Here is an 18,735-nt window from a genome sequence, read left to right as displayed (position 1 = left end):
GAGCAACAACAAATCAATAGCTAGCCAAATGAAATGATTTACTTTTATCTTTTTATAGATGACAAGTGATAATACATGCTTCCTACTTCAGCTTTCTTGGTCCCCCATCCCAACCGTTAAATCTGAAGAGGACCAGTTTTTTTTTTTTGATATTTCTTATTTTAGTTTTCTTTTGAGGAAGAGGCTCGAGTTTCAAGTGAATTTTTTTCCACATCAACTTTACCACCTCATGGAACTCGAGTCTTTGAGACTTGAGTTTCTTCATTGAACTTGAGTCTTAAAGACTTGAAATGCTAGTTTTCTACATAGTTTCGAAAACATGCTAATTAACGAAATTGTAGCAAAATGCTATTAATTTGCAAAAAAATCCCTGAATCCCATGCCCTTGTAACTTTTGCATATAAACCATCTTTCCACTTAGCTATTGAAGCCTTCTCTCATTTCTTGTTTGTCCAACCCGAGACTACTTATCATTGAGTTAAAATTTTCACATAGGCAACTCATGACATATATAGAAATGGCTTTGGCATTGACAACAACCTTAATATATATATATATATATGTAGGATAGGTAAGAAAAAATTTATTAAAAGAAGACTACTGCATGTAAAAGAACATGAGATAACCAAGAAAGTATAGTAAATAGTCAAAACTATGTACATGAATGAAGGGAATCTATAAGCATTAAAAGAAAATCACTAAATGTGAGTTTAGTGGCGAAGCTAAACTATTTTCTTAGGGGGCCAATGTGTAAAAGTTAGTGTGTGTGTATATATATATATATATTTCATAGAAATTGTGAGGAAGGGGTTTTTCAAAACCTAGGGGGGCATGGCCTCTCCTTGTCCCCCCTCTAGTGTGTGGGTTTTCAAGCTCAAGACCAATAAAATAAAGTCCATGTAAATGATGCAATTAGCTACTCCCTCAAGCTCTCCACATCTTCAAAAGTATGCCTATTCCCCTCCCTTTAAATACATTGTATCAAACATAATGATGTTAAATTTCATTTGTTAAACTAGTGTTTTTCCCACCTATTTCCTAGACCAATTAAAAAGCTAGTCTAGGTTAAATGAGTTACTTTGATAAATTCATACGCTTTAAACCACCTATCCCTCTTGTGTTTTTTAATATAAATAAATAAAAAATAAAAACGCAGCTTATTTTTACCTACAATTAAAAAATAAAACAATAAAAATAATTTTATACCGTAATTATTTCAGGGGAAATATATATACATGTAAAGTCCGGGAAAAAAAAAATGTTGTTTTCTTTCAGCTTTTCGTGAACTGGTCTCGTTTTGTTTTCCCCCCAACCTGGAATTTGAGAAAGTAGAGGAAGAGCCTCCAGAAATTTTGAAAATACAATAGTTGGTGGGTAAGGCTAACTTGTTATTCAGCTTAATCGAAGATATACTATGTCGGTGGACTCAGAACCAGCCCATTCAGAAGAAGTTGAAGAAGTCGAAGAAGAGGTTGATGCACCGGCACATCACCCTTATGCTCCGCCTGACGAGGTTACTATTACATTCCATCAATGCCTCTTTTTTCAGTTGCTTTCTTATTAGCTTAGTTTTGTACTGCTTTACCATATATATACATGGAAAACTCATACTCAAATAAAACTAGATAAATAGGATTTCATTGCTTGATTCATCACACTATTTGATAGATTTTTAGTTTGTGGTTTACATTTTCTTGTGAGGCTTAGAATTGAGCTTTACTTGATATAAAGTACTTGTTAAATATATGTTCATTTATTTACACCTTAGGTATATTTACTGGTTCTAATTCAACATGATTTGTAGGTTATAATTAGCTCAACTATTAAAGTCTCTTGATACAAAGGGACTCGGGTTCAGATTTCGCCTACACTTCATACATGTGTTACATACATGTTTGTTAATAAATCAGTTAATTTCTAATGTTGAAACATGATGTTTATTTTTCCTTCCCATTATATTATGCAGTTATTTGACATCTCAACTACGGTTGATCCTAGTTATATAATCTCTCTGATACGGAAGCTTCTACCAAATGATGCCAGTAATAACGGCAATAGTCATGGTTTTGATGCGTGCATTGGTCAAGTAGCAAATACTGATCATGTGGAAGGAAGTGTGGCTTCTGTATCTGGACAAGAAGTTTTGAACTTGTCAGACCATAAATCTGAGGGCATGGACATTGTTGAGGACTGTGGTAAACATGCTCAACTAGAAGGAGAGGATGAGGAGTCGTGCCATAGATTTGATCGGCCTAGTGTTTCAGCAGGAGAAGAGGCTTGGGAAGAGTGTGGTTGCATTTTGTGGGATCTTGCTGCAAGTAAAGCTAATGCAGAACTCATGGTAATCAAGTTTCCCCTTCTACTGTTTAATCTTGATGTTTCTTGTCGTTTATTTTGATTTTGATTCAGAGTCAAGTAACTAACCTTCATCCTTGACATGACGATGCTACTATAACTCAAATAAACCATTGCCTATCTAGTTTGAATGTAACCCTGTTAATGTCTTGATCCTGCTTGGGACTGTGTAAGATGATTACGTTCATTAACAATTTCACGAGCACATGTGATTAATCATATTGAAGTAGGTTTCTCATGTCCCACTGCCCTTCTTTCTGCAAGCACCCCAAAAATTATTAATTTTCACTGAAGAAGGCTTTTGAGCAGTAATTTAATTTGTTATGCTAGAGATGTAACTATAAATTCTTTTGTATCACAATTTAATTATCATATGTTTGCAGGTACAAAACCTTATACTTGAAGTACTTTCAGCAAACCTTATGGTTTCCCAATCTGTGCGTGTTAAGGTAAGCCAAATTTCAGCTTGTTGCATCATCCTTTTTGCATGATAAAGTAATGTTTGTTCCTTCTCTCTTTTAACTTGCTTTTTGCATATGGATGAACTGGGAACCTAGAAGTTTTGAAGAATTCTTTCATGTGAAAATGATTCAGTTTCGTGCTTCAGGAAATTAGCCTTGGAATTATTGGAAACCTTGCCTGCCATGAAGCTCTGTTGAAGCATATAGTTTCTACAAATGGATTGATTGAGATAGTTGTGGATCAACTATTCTTAGAAGATTCTCAGTGCCTTTGTGAAGCTTGCCGGTAATATATTTTTAGCCACTTGTGATTCCTGTAGTTATTTTATTTTAATTTTTCAGATTTTGGATTTGATATCATATTTGGTATCAACTTATATATTTTGTGCCAGAATGTTTTATTTCATTGTGATATGAAGTAATAATTATCCTTGCTTTCTACCCTATCAAGTTTAAACTTGTAGCCCGGGTGCATGATAGTCATTATGCCTCTCTTGAAAATTATTGTGCTCTTTGATTTTCATTTTCTTGGTGTTCATTGTTTCTTCTGGAAAAAAAATTGCAAATTGGGGGGTTGGGGTTTGTGAAGGCAATTAGCTCTAGCTCAAATGGAACCTTCTCCCCTTATGAAGTGCAAGGTGGTGGGGTTCAAAATCAATTGGGTGCATTCGTAATTACAAATAAAAATAGAATTTAAATATTCATTTATTTTATTTGTTGAAAGGAAATACTCATTTTCTTGAAATATTTTTTCTTTCTCATCCTCCCCCGTGTAAAGTGTCTATGTTTGACTCTCTTCTTGCTTGTTGCATCACTCATGTCATAGAGAGTTTCATATGTCCAACTACACACGCTATACTTCTTTCCATATTGTGAATTTAGTGATGATGCTCAAGTTATTAATCATACCTTGTAATATTGTAGTGCAGTGTCTTATACAGATCTGCATGTAAAATATTCTGTTTGTTTCATACTTCTCCTGTGGTTAATATTTTGATGCAGGTTGTTCACTTTGGGTATTCAAAGTAGTGAATGCATTACATGGGCTGAAGCATTGCAGTCTGAACATGTTATATACCATATTTTATGGATTGTGGAAAATACCCTTAATCTCCAGCTTATTGAAAAGGTAACAAGCTTTCAGCTCAAGGAAATGCCTTTAATTTTTAATGATCAGCTCTCATTTTGATTGGTGCTTGTGGTGATATTTTGTGGTTGTGAGTACCAATCTTAGAGAAAGTGAATAACATTGAGTTGCAGTTGCAGCGATAAGGATATTAAACCGACTATGGAGTTGATAGATCCTTTATCAAACTCATTTTAGGGATTGGGGCTTCATGCTTCCAAAGAGGGCTAATTGGTTGAATAATTTTAGAAATGAAGAAATTTTTTAGTTTTAGGAAGATTTTGGTTATAATAACTATTTAAATGATTTGACATGATTTAAAAAAAAAAAGAAAAAAAAAAAAGAGAGAAAGATAATCTTTTTAAAAGAGCTTATATAATGGAAGTCTACTAACTTGGCAAGAGGGCTGGCTTATTCAATGGATTGTTGACAAAAGGAATTTAATACTCAACATTGTTCAACACAACTAAGCTTTGATTGCAGTGAAATAAACTTTAGAAATGTTGGAAAATCTTTAGTAAAAGTTTTTCTTAAAAGAGATACTTTTACCTTTTAGAAAGTGTTAAATTTATTGTAGTCTTCTTGGCCTAAAGTGTTTTCTTGGTATTTTTATTCACCAGTTATTGTTGTATTCGAACTCAATAAGCAGTTAAAACCTCCTTGTTTTTGAAAATGTTTTTGGTAGTATACAATCAGGGTTTATCATATTCTGTGATTTTATTATTTTTAAAGTTCTTGAATTCTTGTACTTAAGAAAAAAAGGAAATTCTTGAATTCTTGTGTCTATTATAGTTTGTGAGCTTTTTATAAGATTGTCAAAAAGACTTTGATCTTTGGTGTTATAAGCATTTCACTCCATATGATGTCCAATTAGAGATGATTAAAACAATATTACTTGTAAATTACAACAGAGAATTTAATTAACATTCGAATTCAGCTTCTGGGAATGATTAGAAAAAGCTAGCTCTTCTAGTTTTATTTGTTTTGGGTTAAATTATAAAACTATAATTTGCGACCTCATATAGACTTTAAATATTCCCTTTTCAATGCTTCTGGAATTAATGCTTTAGAGAGATAAATATTGCTTAAGTATACAGTAAGTAAATGCTTTATTACTGAGTTGAAAATACTTCATCTAGAAATCTTAAACTTACTTTTCGTTTGCTGAAGAGGCTTCCCTTTCTGAACAGAGTGTTGGACTATTATTAGCCGTCATCGAAAGTCAGCCAGAAGTTTTGCATGTTCTTCTTCCACCTTTGATGAAGCTAGGTTTACCAAGTTTATTGGTTAATCTCTTGACTTTTGAGATGAGCAAATTAATGAGTGAAAGAATACCTGAAAGGTACGGTTTCACTCTGTTTTCAATTAGGTGATCCAATATGAATTTGGTAGACTAATTCACTTCATAAATGCTATAAAATGGAACATTTATGATTTACTATCTTGTTTAGCTATTACGCATTATATACTACACTGGTAAAACAAAGTAACAATCATGTGCTACATGAATCGGGTGTACCAAATGGTAGTAATCTTTGGAAGAGGCATATTTCAGTGCTAGAGTGATGCTTAATGTGTAAAAGGTGTGGGAAATTGGTGGATCACCTTCTTCTTCATTGTCCTATAGCATATGAGTTGTGGTTTGGTTTTTTGTTTGTTTGGTATACATTGGGTTATAACATATAAAGTTAGTGAGTTATTGGCTTCTTGGTAGGGCAAGTTTGGTAGACATTGAAATATAGATTTATGGAGGTTTGTGCCGCATTGTTTGTTTTGGTGCTTATGGTAGGAGTGGAATGCTAGATACTTTGAGGATTGTAAACGGTCTATTCTTGACATTAAGTCTTTCTTTTTCTGTACTCTCCTTGATTGGAGTATAGTTTTGCCTTTTCATTCTTGTTTTTCTCCCCCCGATCTTATTGATCGTTGTAATTTGGGTTCTTGATATCTGCCACTATAGTACACTTCCAATATACGTAGTTGGTTTTTCTAATAAAATTTCTTACGTTACTTATATATATATAAAAAAAAAAAAAAGTAATAAATTTAGTAACATGATTTAAGAGTTGTGCATTGGCTGTAACTTATGAGTCAAAGCAAGTTGAATGTATCTTTATAGTTTTCCTTGTCATTGTTTATTCCTTAAAGGAATATAGCTGTGGATCTGGAGATCCATAACTTGTAAGGGCACATATCTGAACTAGTGTTGGTAAATTTGGTGTTTTTGTCAAAAATAAATCTCTTTTAAAAAAAGAAAAAAAAAAAGTGTGGTTGTCCAATTACTAACTTCTAATACCATATATATAATCAAGTAATTTACCTAAGTTGGCCATTGTTGTTAATAATTTGAATATGCCATGATGGCACATTAGTCAATAAACATCAATGGGGCTCATGTTAAATGACTTGGTTCTGGCCATTGAATTTCTGGCACATGCTCAACAATTAATGACCTAGAACCTTAATACATAGGCGTTTGGTACTTCTAGTGCGGTAGATATTGTGTAATGCATTAAAATCTCAGAATATTTACTTGTAATTTGTAACTGAATGTTGTATAATTATCTAATTTAAAAGGGTTAAGTCGTTTGGTCTAGTGGCTGGAATGTGGGCCAGTTAGTATTTTGATGCTTTCATCATTGTTTATTGTATGGTTTTGCGATAGTAAACAAAGATGTTTAACTTTCATCAAGGAGATTCTAATGTCTTATGTGATTTTATAACCCAAGACAGCTGTAAATTATAGCTGCTACTCTCTGAAATTTATGGCTATAAGTGGTTTATATTGCCTCTGATGCTTTAGTGAGATAAATCATGCAGATGACTTGCTGCAAGTATTCTATTGTTTTCCAAAAGTTATTTTTGTTCTTGTGTTTGATCTTCACTTTCATACAATTTTAGGTACTCAATTCTTGATGTGGTTTTCCGTGCAATTGAAGCTCTTTCTGCTTTAGATGGTCATTCTCAAGAAATCTGTTCAAATAAGGAACTTTTCAAACTAGCTTGTGACATGGTCAAACTCCCTGACAAAGTTGAGGTACATTGTAGGCTTGTAGCGTACCCAGATATATGAAATTATTGGTGGTGCTGTCTCTTTTCATTCTTTCCAGTTAATTTTTTGATAGTTGGTTGCAAATATTTAAATTATCAATCAGTTCTTTTAAACTTTGGAAATTTCTGTTATTAATACTAAAGTAGAAAACTAAATGGCTACTATAACATGCATTATATAAATTGAAGTGACTGCCAATTAATACTGATTTTTCTTGAAAAAAACTTAAAACATGAAAATTGTAAATCAGTAAGTAGAATTAGCGATTTTTTTTTTTTGAAGGGCCCTTTGAGTTGATTTATACTTCTTTTGTAGGTTGCCAACTCTTGTGTTACTGCTGCAGTACTAATTGCAAATATTCTTTCTGAAGTAACTGATGTAGCTTCGGAGCTATCAGAGGGTAATTTATTTATGTTTGTTATCTGTTAATCTATCAACAAAAAAAAAAATGTTTGTTATCTGTAATGAATTTTTTTTTTTCCCATAATGTCATCACCTTTTGTGTAATTTTTCTAACTTCTATTATAATTGGAAGTGACACTTTAGTTCCATCCAGATTTTCCATTCTTACAGGGGCTGCTTGATGTGTTTCCTTTTGCCTCGGATGATTTAGAAGCACGGAGTGCACTCTGGAGCATTATTGCAAGGATACTGGTTCAAGTTCAGGAAAATGAGATGAATAGATCAAGTTTATTTCAATATGTTTCAGTTCTTGTAGGCAAATCTGATCTGATTGAAGATGAGCTTCTCGACTACCAATCAGATGACTTAAGCAAAGGACACGAGGGCTTGACCACCTCTTGCACAAAATCAAATGCTAGAACTACAGCTGTATCCTGTTTTGCATTGGTTTTTTTCAGTGACAATGACATATATTTGGATTTAGAAACGTTATGTACCTTTTGGCTCATTTGGTTTATTTATTTATCTCAACTGTGGTGTCTTGCAATATTTTTGTTTCCCTTGACCTATGTGACAGGTTAGAAGGATAATCAGTATTTTAAATCAATGGACTGCTTCAAAGGATTCTGCTGTAGAGAATAATATGAAGGGAAAACTTCTTGCAGATAATGACAATATCAATAGATTGTTGGATTGCTGTCATAAATATCTGAGTAAGCTGTGTTTCTCTATCTTCATTTGTCAATCTTATTTGCTGCAATGCTTCAAATAGTATAAACAGCTTGTATTTCATTCACTACTGATTTGTTTTAGCCAATCGTAAAGCTTGAACAAAGTTTTTGCTTGTTAATTATGTTGTTTGACAGCATATTTCTTTTTTATTTATTCAGTATGTAACATCACTAAATTCATGTAATTTTAGTTAGAAGTTGAAGATACTATGAACACAAGGGGGCATGGCACCCATAGACAAAGGGTGATAGGGAGAGAGATCCAAAGCAGTGTCTGGTCCTCGTCAATGTCATTTGAAGAATGAATTAGAAGTTAGCAAGCTTTGGGAATCAAGCCCATTTTCTATGTGATAGTGGGTAATGTTATTTCACTCAGTAATAAGATTAAAATAAAACAGAAACAAAATGTGGGAAGGGGAATGATCAAGGGGTCAAATTTATTATGGTTAACGTCAAATTTATTTCCTTTATATGGTTAACATCTTTGGGAGAGGTTTAGATAGGATGGGTTATTTATTATCTAAGAAACAGAAGTTTGGTGTGAAATCTTATTATCAGGTTCTTTTTTATGGCAACCAATTTCGAAGACCAAGGTTCCAAAGAAGTAGCCTTTTTGCTTGGACAGTGGTTCATGGCAAAGTTCTAACAGTGGGTAATCTTTGTGCAAGATCATCATTGTTTATTGGTGTTGTATGTGCAAAGTGACTGGGGAGTTGATCAATCACCTCTTGATGCATTGCATTATTCTAAGGACTTTGGTCTCTCATTTGGTGCGATGGCAAGTGCCTTCCGCCCATAGCAACTTGTTGCAGGTTTGAGTCTAGGAATCAACCTCTCAAAAAAAAAAAAAAATTGGAGGTAAGATGGCCTACCAATCACCTCTCCCAGATCCTGCAAAAGCGAGAGCTTTGTGCACTAGGTATGACAATTATTTAATAGAGACTGTTAGAAGTATGTGGTTAAATGATTAAATTTACCATATCCTAATAACTTAAACTTTTGGGACAATTGGTAATTTAACATGGTATTTTAGTAAGAGGTCTTAAGTTCGATCCTTGTCTCCTCCACTCTATCTCCCATTTAAAATTCCATGTGTTGGGCCTCACTTATTAAAAAGATAGTTTCGGCCCACACGAGAGGGGGAGTGTTAAAAGTATGTGTTTAAATGATTAAATTTACCATATCCCAATAGATTAAGCTTTTGAGACAATCGGTAATTTAACAGGGACATATTTGGAAAATTGAATAGAGAATTCTCTTCTGAATAGTATTATAGAAAATAGAGACTTGGTTCGCAAGCAACTATGTGGTTAACCAATTTTGGGCTTTTATGGTTGATTAACAGAGAGCTTAGGTAGTTTAGAAAGAAAATGATTAAGCAATTTCTTGATTTCTTCTACTTCTTTTGATTCTGACATATTAGGGCTTAATCTTAAATCTCAGGCCCCATAGCTAATTACCTCAGGCCTTGCTTGCTAAAAATTCTGAGAAACTGATCTGAAAAGAGATCTGCCAATTTACAGCCCTGATCCAAGTATTATGGTCGTCTATTTGAGTGGTAGGTCTGAGAATGTGTTGTCAGTGGTGCTCTAAGCTCTGTCACAGTCATCGAGAAGCTGTAGGCTTTCTATGATATGATGAGAAAATAGTAAGCAGAAGATGGTGGCAACAACAATATCACCTTAGAGTATGAAGCTAGTTTTTTGTGTTGCATTTTTTTTCCTTCTTGACTGTGAAAGCAGTATAAAGCTAGTTTCACACCATTTTGCTCTTAGATATCATCTTATCTTTTTATGTTTTATTTATTGGAACTCTTAAAAATGAAGGTCAAACAAAGCAAGTGACAAAACCTGTCTCACTGACAAATATATAGAAATTGTCACCAGAGGGGTATCTCTAATAACACAATGTTGGTTCATGAGGAAAGCAATGAACTCAAAATTTTTTGAAAAGCTTCTCTCCTTACAATTCTGTAATGGACTTAAAGCATGATGTAGTCACAGTTCTTGACTGTGTCTTGAGTATTTTGATAACAAGAATAAACGGTTATCGGATGGAGAAATCTGACCCTGCCCAATAGATGCTTCAATTAAGGGTTCTTTGTTTCCTGGTTTGGAGCAAGGAACTATCTTATCTAGAAGCTGAATTGTAAAGAGGGAATCTTAATGTACCAAAGCTGATTTGTTCCATCTTCATATTATGAGTCAATAAATTGATGGCAGTGTCAATAAGATTGGTTCAACACCCAATGTGTACATGTGTAGGTGTATTTTAGAGAGAGAGAGAGAGAGAGAGAGAGAGAGAGAGAGAATTATGATGATGGACTTGGATCCCTATTTATTAGTTTATTAGAACTATTCTTAATGTTCTTGCTGTTGTGTTTGTTAATACTCCATTAATATCCAGTCCTACCAATTGAGATGGAAATAACTGCTTCTAATATCCTGCATTGACCCTAAAATGCATTGTTTGCCTTTTGCTGTTGCATGTGTGAATACGACATGTTAATTGAACTTTTGCTTGGAAAGAGCTAAAAATTTATGAATGATGTTCATTCACAAATGCTAATATTTAATCTTTTATTACAGATTCTCTGCATCATGCTTTGGGGAATAATCTTTCTTGAAAGTGTCATAATTGTGATCTACTTTTGAGATGTATGTCCCATACAATCACAGCAGACTCCTGCACAGAATATTGCTAGGAGGAACACCATTCTGGATCCTGCAAGGAATGTGGGAATTTCAGCTGTCATTACAACAATGCAAAAATTCAATTTATGCCTTGTACATCAAAACGATGATCTGATGAACCCAGCCAGCTAACATTGCTCCAGCCCCCCTTTAGCAAGGTAGATTTTCTGGTAGAAATCAAGTGGATCTTTGATGTGACCTTGGGGAAATTGCATGTAGATAAAGGCATGTCATCAGAAACATTTGCTTGCTTAATGCACTTCACTGGCAAAAGAAAGGGCTTGGGGCGGATGGGTTGCGGTGGTTGGATAAGTGCTGCCCTTCTAGTACTTCTGCTTGAATCAAATCAGAGTTACTTAAGCCTAGTTGAAACATGAATCAATATTACGGCAGGGATGGCTTGTGATGGTTGATAATGTGCTGCCCTTCTAGCCTTTCTCCTTGTATCAAAACACAGATAATTTAAGCTTTGTTGTAGCATGATACAACTCTCTAATTCATGGCACACATTAGTTGGCAACCACAAAACATTTTGTTAGGACAGAACATTGTAAAAAGAGTGAGCATTAAGTTTTCAATGTTTGAATTGTTTCATTTAGGCGACTTAGTGTGAACTGGTTAAAAGAGGCTATAAATTTTGAGAGGCTGGCTGAATTTGGATCACCAAGTGTTGAAATATAGCGCAGAAAACAAAAAGTTATGACCGGATATGAATAGAGGCAGCTGTTTGTTAAGCTGCAGATATGAGAATAGAAGAAAAAATAAAATGCACATTTGGGTTTCAATTCTTTTGAACTCTTCAAACTAGAGTTTCGATTCTTCATGTTCAACTTCCATGCAAAAAAGAACAGAGGCTAACAAGCATGAAAGAATGTCATTAACCGTCTATAAAATTTGCAAAATCACATTACCAGTACAATTTACTAAAGGGGAGAAATAATTACAGGACTCCATCACCCAAGTTCAAATATCTATGTCATTATACTTTTCAAGGAATTGGTGAAAAGAACACAAAATCAATGTCATTAGAAGTTTAAAATTTGTAAATCAATGGTGCTAACTGCTAAGTAACAATTTGCCAAAGAGGGAAACCATGAAGGGACTTCTGTGGCAATTTCAATCAGCATCATAGGGCTACAATCTGCATATGGGGTTACTAAGTTCACTATCTCTCCACTATATGATCTGAACAGAAACATGCAAGTTCTTCAATTGGGACCATAGAACAGTTTGTATGCCTCAATAACTTCAAGATACCACGTTGCCTCTCGATCCGGGAACGCTGAAAGATCAACAATCTTGTGAACCTGATATTAGGACACAACAGAGACTTTCAGGTGACCCCGAAATACTACAATTCCATATCAACCGTGTATGCAATGCCCAAATGTTTGCAATAGTTAAAACAAAAATTGTCCCAAAATAAAAGAAACAGAGCTTTTATTATTATTATTATTATTATTATTCAGAATAGTTTTATTTTTGTGGAGTTTTTATAGAGAGATGATTGGTAAGCATTAATTCCTAGTGGCAACATGTCATTGCCGTGAGGCTCGATTTCTACCATCAATAAACATCTACCTTAAAAAATCGCATTTCTCCTAAATTTTGTGGATACAAGGAAACAATTTCTAAGGGTTCAAGATTCTTACTTGTAATCTAAGGTTCAACAGTACTCATCAATGTCTATCTGACATATAAAAGAACAGTGAGGGGTTTTGTTTTGTTTTGTACCTTAATCATGGGGGGCTCACCCGAACTCGCAATGTAACCTCCAACCACCATTACGTACATCCCTGTCTTCCAAGGGCGGAGACGGAAGTCGCCGGAGAGGGAGAGGTGGATAACGCCGGTGCCGTCGTCGAGAAGCAAGGGGGCTCCCGCGTCGGAGGTGGAGACCAGAACGCCCTGACCAGTGACCACACAAGACAACAACAGAAGATTTAGTTTGATTTGTTTTGGTTGTGATGTGTTGTGTTGGGGGGTATGGTGTGATTAGAAAAATAATATTAGGAAGAGTAGAATGGAAGACCTGTAACCAGGCGCGTTGGAAGAGAATGCCGCCAAGAGTGAAGGAGTTTTGCGACTGTGTTTCCTTGGCCTCCCTCAGCTGAGCGCACACCAGCTTCAGCGCTGCTAGCCCGAAGTCCATCCCTCTTTCTTTCTCTCTGTCTCTCTCTCACGTTTTCTTTCGCATTTAGGAAAAAAGGAGGGAATTAGCCTATTACTCTGGTTGGGTGCCGTGAAAAGGGAAGGATGAAAAATTTGGGAGAGAAAATGCCTCTCACAATATTTTTCACACAATTTTGAACGATTATTGCTAAAAATGTAATTATAAGCTCACTATTCATACATACTTTATTTTAAAATTATGTTTTAAAAATACGATTTTAATCATATGACAATATATGTACTTTATAATATTACTCTAACTATTGATTGTAAATTCGTAATAAACTTAGGTGAAAGTAATGTTACTCAGATCATTATAGGTTTTGTTAACATTACTTAAGAAAATAAGGGAGATCAAAAGAGGGGGTTTGGATACACGAACTAAGGCCACTTGCTTTGATTCTATAAAAATTGGCCAACTTAAGTGAAATCTTAAGGCTTTCTCATATAATGCAAGATTTGACTAAGTTTGACTAATAAATTAGATTATCTTATCAAAGAAAATGTTAGATAGACCTATGGATGATTTTATTTCTTTCAAAACAATTGGTTATGTACAGATCAAATGTAAATCAAACAAGATATAGCAAAAATATGGAAGCGATAAAACTCCATCTTCAAAAAAAAAAAAAAAAAAAAAAAAAAAAAAAAAAAAAAAAAAGTCTAGAAAGTTTGACATTTTGGTCAAATGATCTTGGATTCACGTAAGTTAAGGGTCATTGAAAAACTTGCGTGACAAGCTTCATTTTTTCACTACAACTTTTTAGATTATATGTTTTCAATCCTCTTAATATGCATACCAAATATTGTGTTGATCAAATGTTATTTACCATCTAATCTAAAAATTCATGTTTTATTTTTAATTTTTAAAATAAAAGGCTTGAAATTTAAAATAGTTCAGTTATGGATGAGATAGTTATTAATATCTAACCATCTTGAAATTTTGCCGCAATGACTTAGGTTAAAGAATTGATTCGCCCATCATCCCTAACATGATGGACTATCCATTGTCATCAAAGTTCAAACAGCTAGAAATGTTAAAGTTTCAATGACACCAAAGATCTCTTTAACCATTTGGAGACATATAATCCATTGATTCATTTGCATGCTATCCCAATCAAAGTAATGTGCAAAGCCTTCCTAATCACACCAAAAGGCTCGATCATGTTATGGTTCAAGTTCAACAAATTAAAACTTAGATCGAGTTCATTCGTCCATCTAAGTAAGTCATTTACTCATTTATGAGACATTTTGTTGGAGGCCAAAGACAAAGGAGGCCTACTACTTACCTCTTAAATACTAAACAACGTAGGATTAATATATAATTAGCCTATGACTAGCTAGTGTATATACCCTATATTGGATCATTGTAACATAAAAGATCTTAATAGCACAAAGACATAGTAATTGCAGGATTTTTGTTGGGACTTAGACAGTTAGACTATCAAGTCGAACCATGTTAATTATATATTCCACTTTCTCTCTCTTCTCTCAATTACCCAACAATAATTTTAACAAGTATATTTGTGACACAAATTTAAGGTAGTAAAAGATAAGACAGTTGTAGTGTTTATTTTATTTCTTGTCAGAACATACAAAAGCAATTAACTTATATAGAAATCTGAATATACAACTCACAAATCCTGCTGTTTTTTTACTTTCACCCAAGTAGAACCACAAATGACAAAACAAGAGAAACACTAATAACTAAACTTGAAACAACATCAATCAAAGACTAAAGCAGAATAATGTTGATGTAGATGCAAGTGTTTGACTAGCCGATGAGGGAGATGCCATTTATGAGCAAATTATCGGCTAAAATTTTGTTTGCAGCCTCTGATGGATGGAAACCGTCCCAGAATACATACTCCGATGCATTGGCACATGTGCCAACTGATTTTGGATTGCATAGTATTGATGTTTCTATCAACCCTGTTCCACAGCAACCCCTTCTTGCCTCAAAAAACCCTGTAATCACACAGATTATAGTAATTAGTCAATTAATGTCAATGTCCAATGACAATGAGTTTGTTCTCTTAATAGAGGCTCACACTGAGCTGGGCCATGCTCAAATTTGTAGGATTTTTTTAAAATTTATTTTTATTTTTTTTAATATGGGTGACTGAGCAAAATTGTTTAATAAAAAATTTATTCTGAAATTTTTTTTAAAATTAAAAAAGAAAAAAGAAAAAAAAAGAAGAAGAGAGATACGTGATTAGGTTGATTTGGGCTTTCCCTGGGTCAAACCCGTCATGCCCTATTGGGTTTGAGTGGCCCAAAATGGTCTGACCTTATTGGCAGAACTAGCCCATGTAAAAACCTGTTTAACGCTTAGGGTTTAACCTGAGCTTAATGATTTTTTAGTCTGTTCTTTGAAATTGGGGTTATTTGAAAAGGACAAAGTTTAGTTTTAAACAAATTTGGAGTTATTTATTTAATTATTTATTAATTTGGAACTAAATTTTTTTCCAAATTTTTTTCCTTTATGAAAAGCTATACTTTAAAATATATAAATAAATATTTTAGTTTAGAAAAGTTATACTTTGAAAAGTGTAATTTGAAACTGCTTTACCAAACAAGTATTTTGTCTATTTTTGAACCAATTAGAGAAAAAATGAATGAATAATTTCTCTAATTTCTAACACTATTATGATTAATTAGACTAATGTTATTAATCAGTAACTAATAAGTTTTGTTTCTCAAAAAAAAAAAGTAACTAATAAGTTTTAAACAAAATGATAGTGTTTAAGGAGTTGGGCTTGAGATGTTGCACACAAACCCAAGATTCAAAGGAGTAATCCCCGTACCATTGTCTGTAGGTTTAGTGACAAGATCGAAGAGAGTTTGGTAGATGTCAAAGACAACCAAATTGAGGCCAGAAAGCTTTTTTTGCAACCTCAGAGATGTGGCATTGAGCTTTGTATTGAAGGAAACTGCATCATGGTTTAACCTAGCCACACACTCGTTGCTATCCGACCCAAATATTGTGATGGCTGCTGGCAGGCATCCAATTGGTGGCAGCGTTGTCACTCCAATTTTCCTAGCTCCCAAATCATATAGGTTCTGTCACAAAATGTTGTTTAGCAATATGAAATTGGACTTTTTCTTTAAGTTGCATATAGCTCACAATCATTCATATAAACACAAATTATGTCACAGAACATAAAAACATCTCATTTTTTTTTTTTTTTTTTTTTTTGGAGTGGGGGGATAAATAGGGTGTAATTTGAGTCCAAATCTTCTGTCCCACTTTTCCTGTTCTACTTTATACTTCACCAATAAATACTTTAATAACTGTAGTATTGATAATAGTAGTATTAAATACTACAGTTATTAATTAATAGTAGTATTTAATTAATTAGGTGAACACGTGACAAGTATTTATTGGTGCAGTATAGAGTGGAGCAGAAAAAGTGAGACGGAAGATTTGGACTTGTATAATTTAAATCTATAGTGTGCACTCTACAATAATTGCTCTTATCTTCAAATTAAGATACTAGTTGGTTTTTGGTATAGGCTGTGTTTGAATTACAAATCTCTTATTTGACAACAAAAAACTTTATCAGTTGAGCTAACTGGAATCTAGTTTCAATCCAATTTGTGAAAAATATGCACATTAAAAGTGAAAAGATTCAACAAATTTCTGGTGAGTCTAAAATAATGACTAGTCTCACTGTTGAACTAACTGACTAGAACATGTAGGAAGAACATTTATTGGGGGCACTTATGACTTATCAATGTGGAAAGTATATGAGTGTTTCCGTGATTAGTGGGTGATTGTGATACAAAACCACAATTATTGATTTAAACTTTTGTGATTAGTGTGTGATAAAGTGGTGTCAATGACTTACCATCAAAACAAGTGAAAAAATATTGTGATTTTTTTTTTGGGGGGGCAAAGTACACTACAGTTACTTTCTATCTTATACATTAGAGAATGGCTAAAGTAACCTCCATTGATGGTTTATATGAGGGACCTGAATAAAATCTGTATAGGATTGAATGAGAATGTCTGAGAACTGATCAGGAGTATAGGCCTTGTAAAGAAGAGGATCAATGTAATAGTTCTGAACAAAGTCACTGCTCCCAGCACTAATAAGATGGATTGCACCAGATATTATTGATGACGCATTTGATCTCCCAGCAATTTCCACCAACTTAGTCTTGTACTCCTTGTAGTGCTCCAGCTGCTGCTCTAAAGGGATCGCATTCTACACCACCAAAATCCCCAACAACATATTATATCATGTCATTGTGCATATAATATATGAACAATAATGCTGCAATAATATAGATACAACCAATTTTATAACTTTTTTTCATAATTTATTAATATAGGATAAATTGTGATTAGTGTAACATCACTTTCAAATAAAACTATCACTGACAATACTTTTGTTGTATATTGATCACAATTTGTTAGCTTAAGTGCAAATGTTATGTTATTAGCTTTATCATTATAAGAATAAGAGTGAGAAGATATTATGATTTTAGTAATGTTAGGAACACAATTTTTTTCACAACAAAATTTATAATTGCTGAAGTGATTGACAGTAAGTGGTGGACACAATTGACACTCATGGACTCCATCACTAGAGTTGACCTCTCAACCACTTCAACAATTGTGAAATTTGTAACGAAAAATGTTGTGTCTATAACATTATTTTGCTTTTAGTGTCTTTACATATAGTTTGGCTGTAGCATCAAAGTAACCAGAAGCAGCTGAGGCAAAGTTGGCACCACCCAAGAGGTTCTTTCCTTTGGCTCTTTTGCTAAGATAGGCTGGTGGATAAGAAGTGAAGCCTAAGTTTTCAGCTGTAATTGAAGAAAAAACAAAAATGCAAACTTCATTAGCAAACAAGTAAAAGACATTGACATAAGAGAGTGAGAGTTTTTTGTGAATCAATCATATGTACCAGTGAAGTCCGAGGCAAGCTTTCCATTGCAGAACCTTCCGGTTGGTTTGTGTTTCACAAAGTCTCTTCCATAAGGAAGAAAATTTGATTTTATAATGGTCTCGAGGTCGTTGTTGTTACCCACATCAACAACAGAGTCCCCAAATATGATCAATGCAGGAACAAGAGGCTGCCCATTTGCCACAAAGAGCAATAGGACCAGAAAAAGAAAGGAAGCTAAGAAAGAACTTAAGAGGCTCATTATTATAATCTGTTCTCAGCAGTGATTTTCTTGCTGAGAGAGAGAGAGAGAGAGAGAGAGAGAGAGGAGGTTCTGAACATGGATTACTAGGGAAGTGGGTATTTAAGGAGTGCATGGAAGTGGAGGCTTGAAGTTCAATAACTAGTCTGAGCTACAGGTACACGTTTCTCCAAAAAATAAACAGTCTTGAGTTACAGGTACCCTATCTATTTTCCTTCCTTCACCACCATTTTGAACCTTCTTAATCTTAGAATAGTGAAACACACGACTAATCACCAAGCCAAAAAAACGTCCATTGGAGGGTCACACAATAAACATGACCAATTTTTAATGCGAAAATACAAAGATAAGGTTTAAAAACTGCGGTAACAATAAATGTGATTGGTTAATTTAATAAATATATATTTGAATTACTTTCTTGATATTAGTGAGATTAATTTTAAACTTATGTAGTAAAATTTGCAGTATTTTAGTATTTGTTATTATAACAATAATGCTATAGACATGATCATCCAAAAAAAAAAGAAGAAGCTATAGACATAACATATTATACAACTTGTTGAGGTGACAAATTGTAATTAAAGCA

At 33.8% G+C, this 18,735-nt stretch overlaps 3 protein-coding genes across 3 annotated transcripts; 1 reads left to right on the top strand and 2 right to left on the bottom strand.

Annotated features, from left to right (window-relative positions):
* The first annotated feature begins 1,227 nt into the window (after positions 1 to 1,227).
* LOC111988638 (uncharacterized) lies at positions 1,228 to 11,414 on the top strand. The gene is made up of 11 exons (XM_024020422.2): positions 1,228 to 1,513; positions 1,967 to 2,341; positions 2,739 to 2,804; positions 2,963 to 3,102; positions 3,819 to 3,945; positions 5,133 to 5,284; positions 6,844 to 6,979; positions 7,310 to 7,394; positions 7,551 to 7,825; positions 7,974 to 8,109; positions 10,716 to 11,414. Exons 1-11 carry the CDS (start codon positions 1,415 to 1,417, stop codon positions 10,751 to 10,753), a joined length of 1,629 nt encoding a protein of 542 aa, XP_023876190.1. The 5' UTR covers positions 1,228 to 1,414; the 3' UTR covers positions 10,754 to 11,414.
* A 270-nt stretch (positions 11,415 to 11,684) lies between these two features.
* LOC111988639 (uncharacterized) lies at positions 11,685 to 13,131 on the bottom strand. The gene is made up of 3 exons (XM_024020423.2): positions 12,853 to 13,131; positions 12,555 to 12,728; positions 11,685 to 12,127 (listed from the first exon to the last, which is right to left on the bottom strand). Exons 1-3 carry the CDS (start codon positions 12,970 to 12,972, stop codon positions 12,029 to 12,031), a joined length of 393 nt encoding a protein of 130 aa, XP_023876191.1. The 5' UTR covers positions 12,973 to 13,131; the 3' UTR covers positions 11,685 to 12,028.
* A 1,397-nt stretch (positions 13,132 to 14,528) lies between these two features.
* Positions 14,529 to 18,231, bottom strand: LOC111988642 (GDSL esterase/lipase At5g22810). Its single transcript, XM_024020425.2, has 5 exons — positions 17,909 to 18,231; positions 17,677 to 17,807; positions 16,970 to 17,203; positions 15,800 to 16,055; positions 14,529 to 14,960 (listed from the first exon to the last, which is right to left on the bottom strand). The coding sequence occupies exons 1-5, from the start codon at positions 18,147 to 18,149 to the stop codon at positions 14,767 to 14,769; spliced, it is 1,056 nt and encodes a 351-aa protein (XP_023876193.2). The 5' UTR covers positions 18,150 to 18,231; the 3' UTR covers positions 14,529 to 14,766.
* Positions 18,232 to 18,735: the final 504 nt, after the last annotated feature.

The sequence above is a fragment of the Quercus suber genome, unplaced genomic scaffold (assembly GCF_002906115.3).
Source record: "Quercus suber isolate HL8 unplaced genomic scaffold, Cork oak 2.0 scaffold_205, whole genome shotgun sequence".
In the NCBI taxonomy this organism is placed as follows: domain Eukaryota; kingdom Viridiplantae; phylum Streptophyta; class Magnoliopsida; order Fagales; family Fagaceae; genus Quercus; species Quercus suber.
Note: the sequence above shows the minus strand (reverse complement) of the source record. Positions and strands in the feature narration are given on the sequence as shown.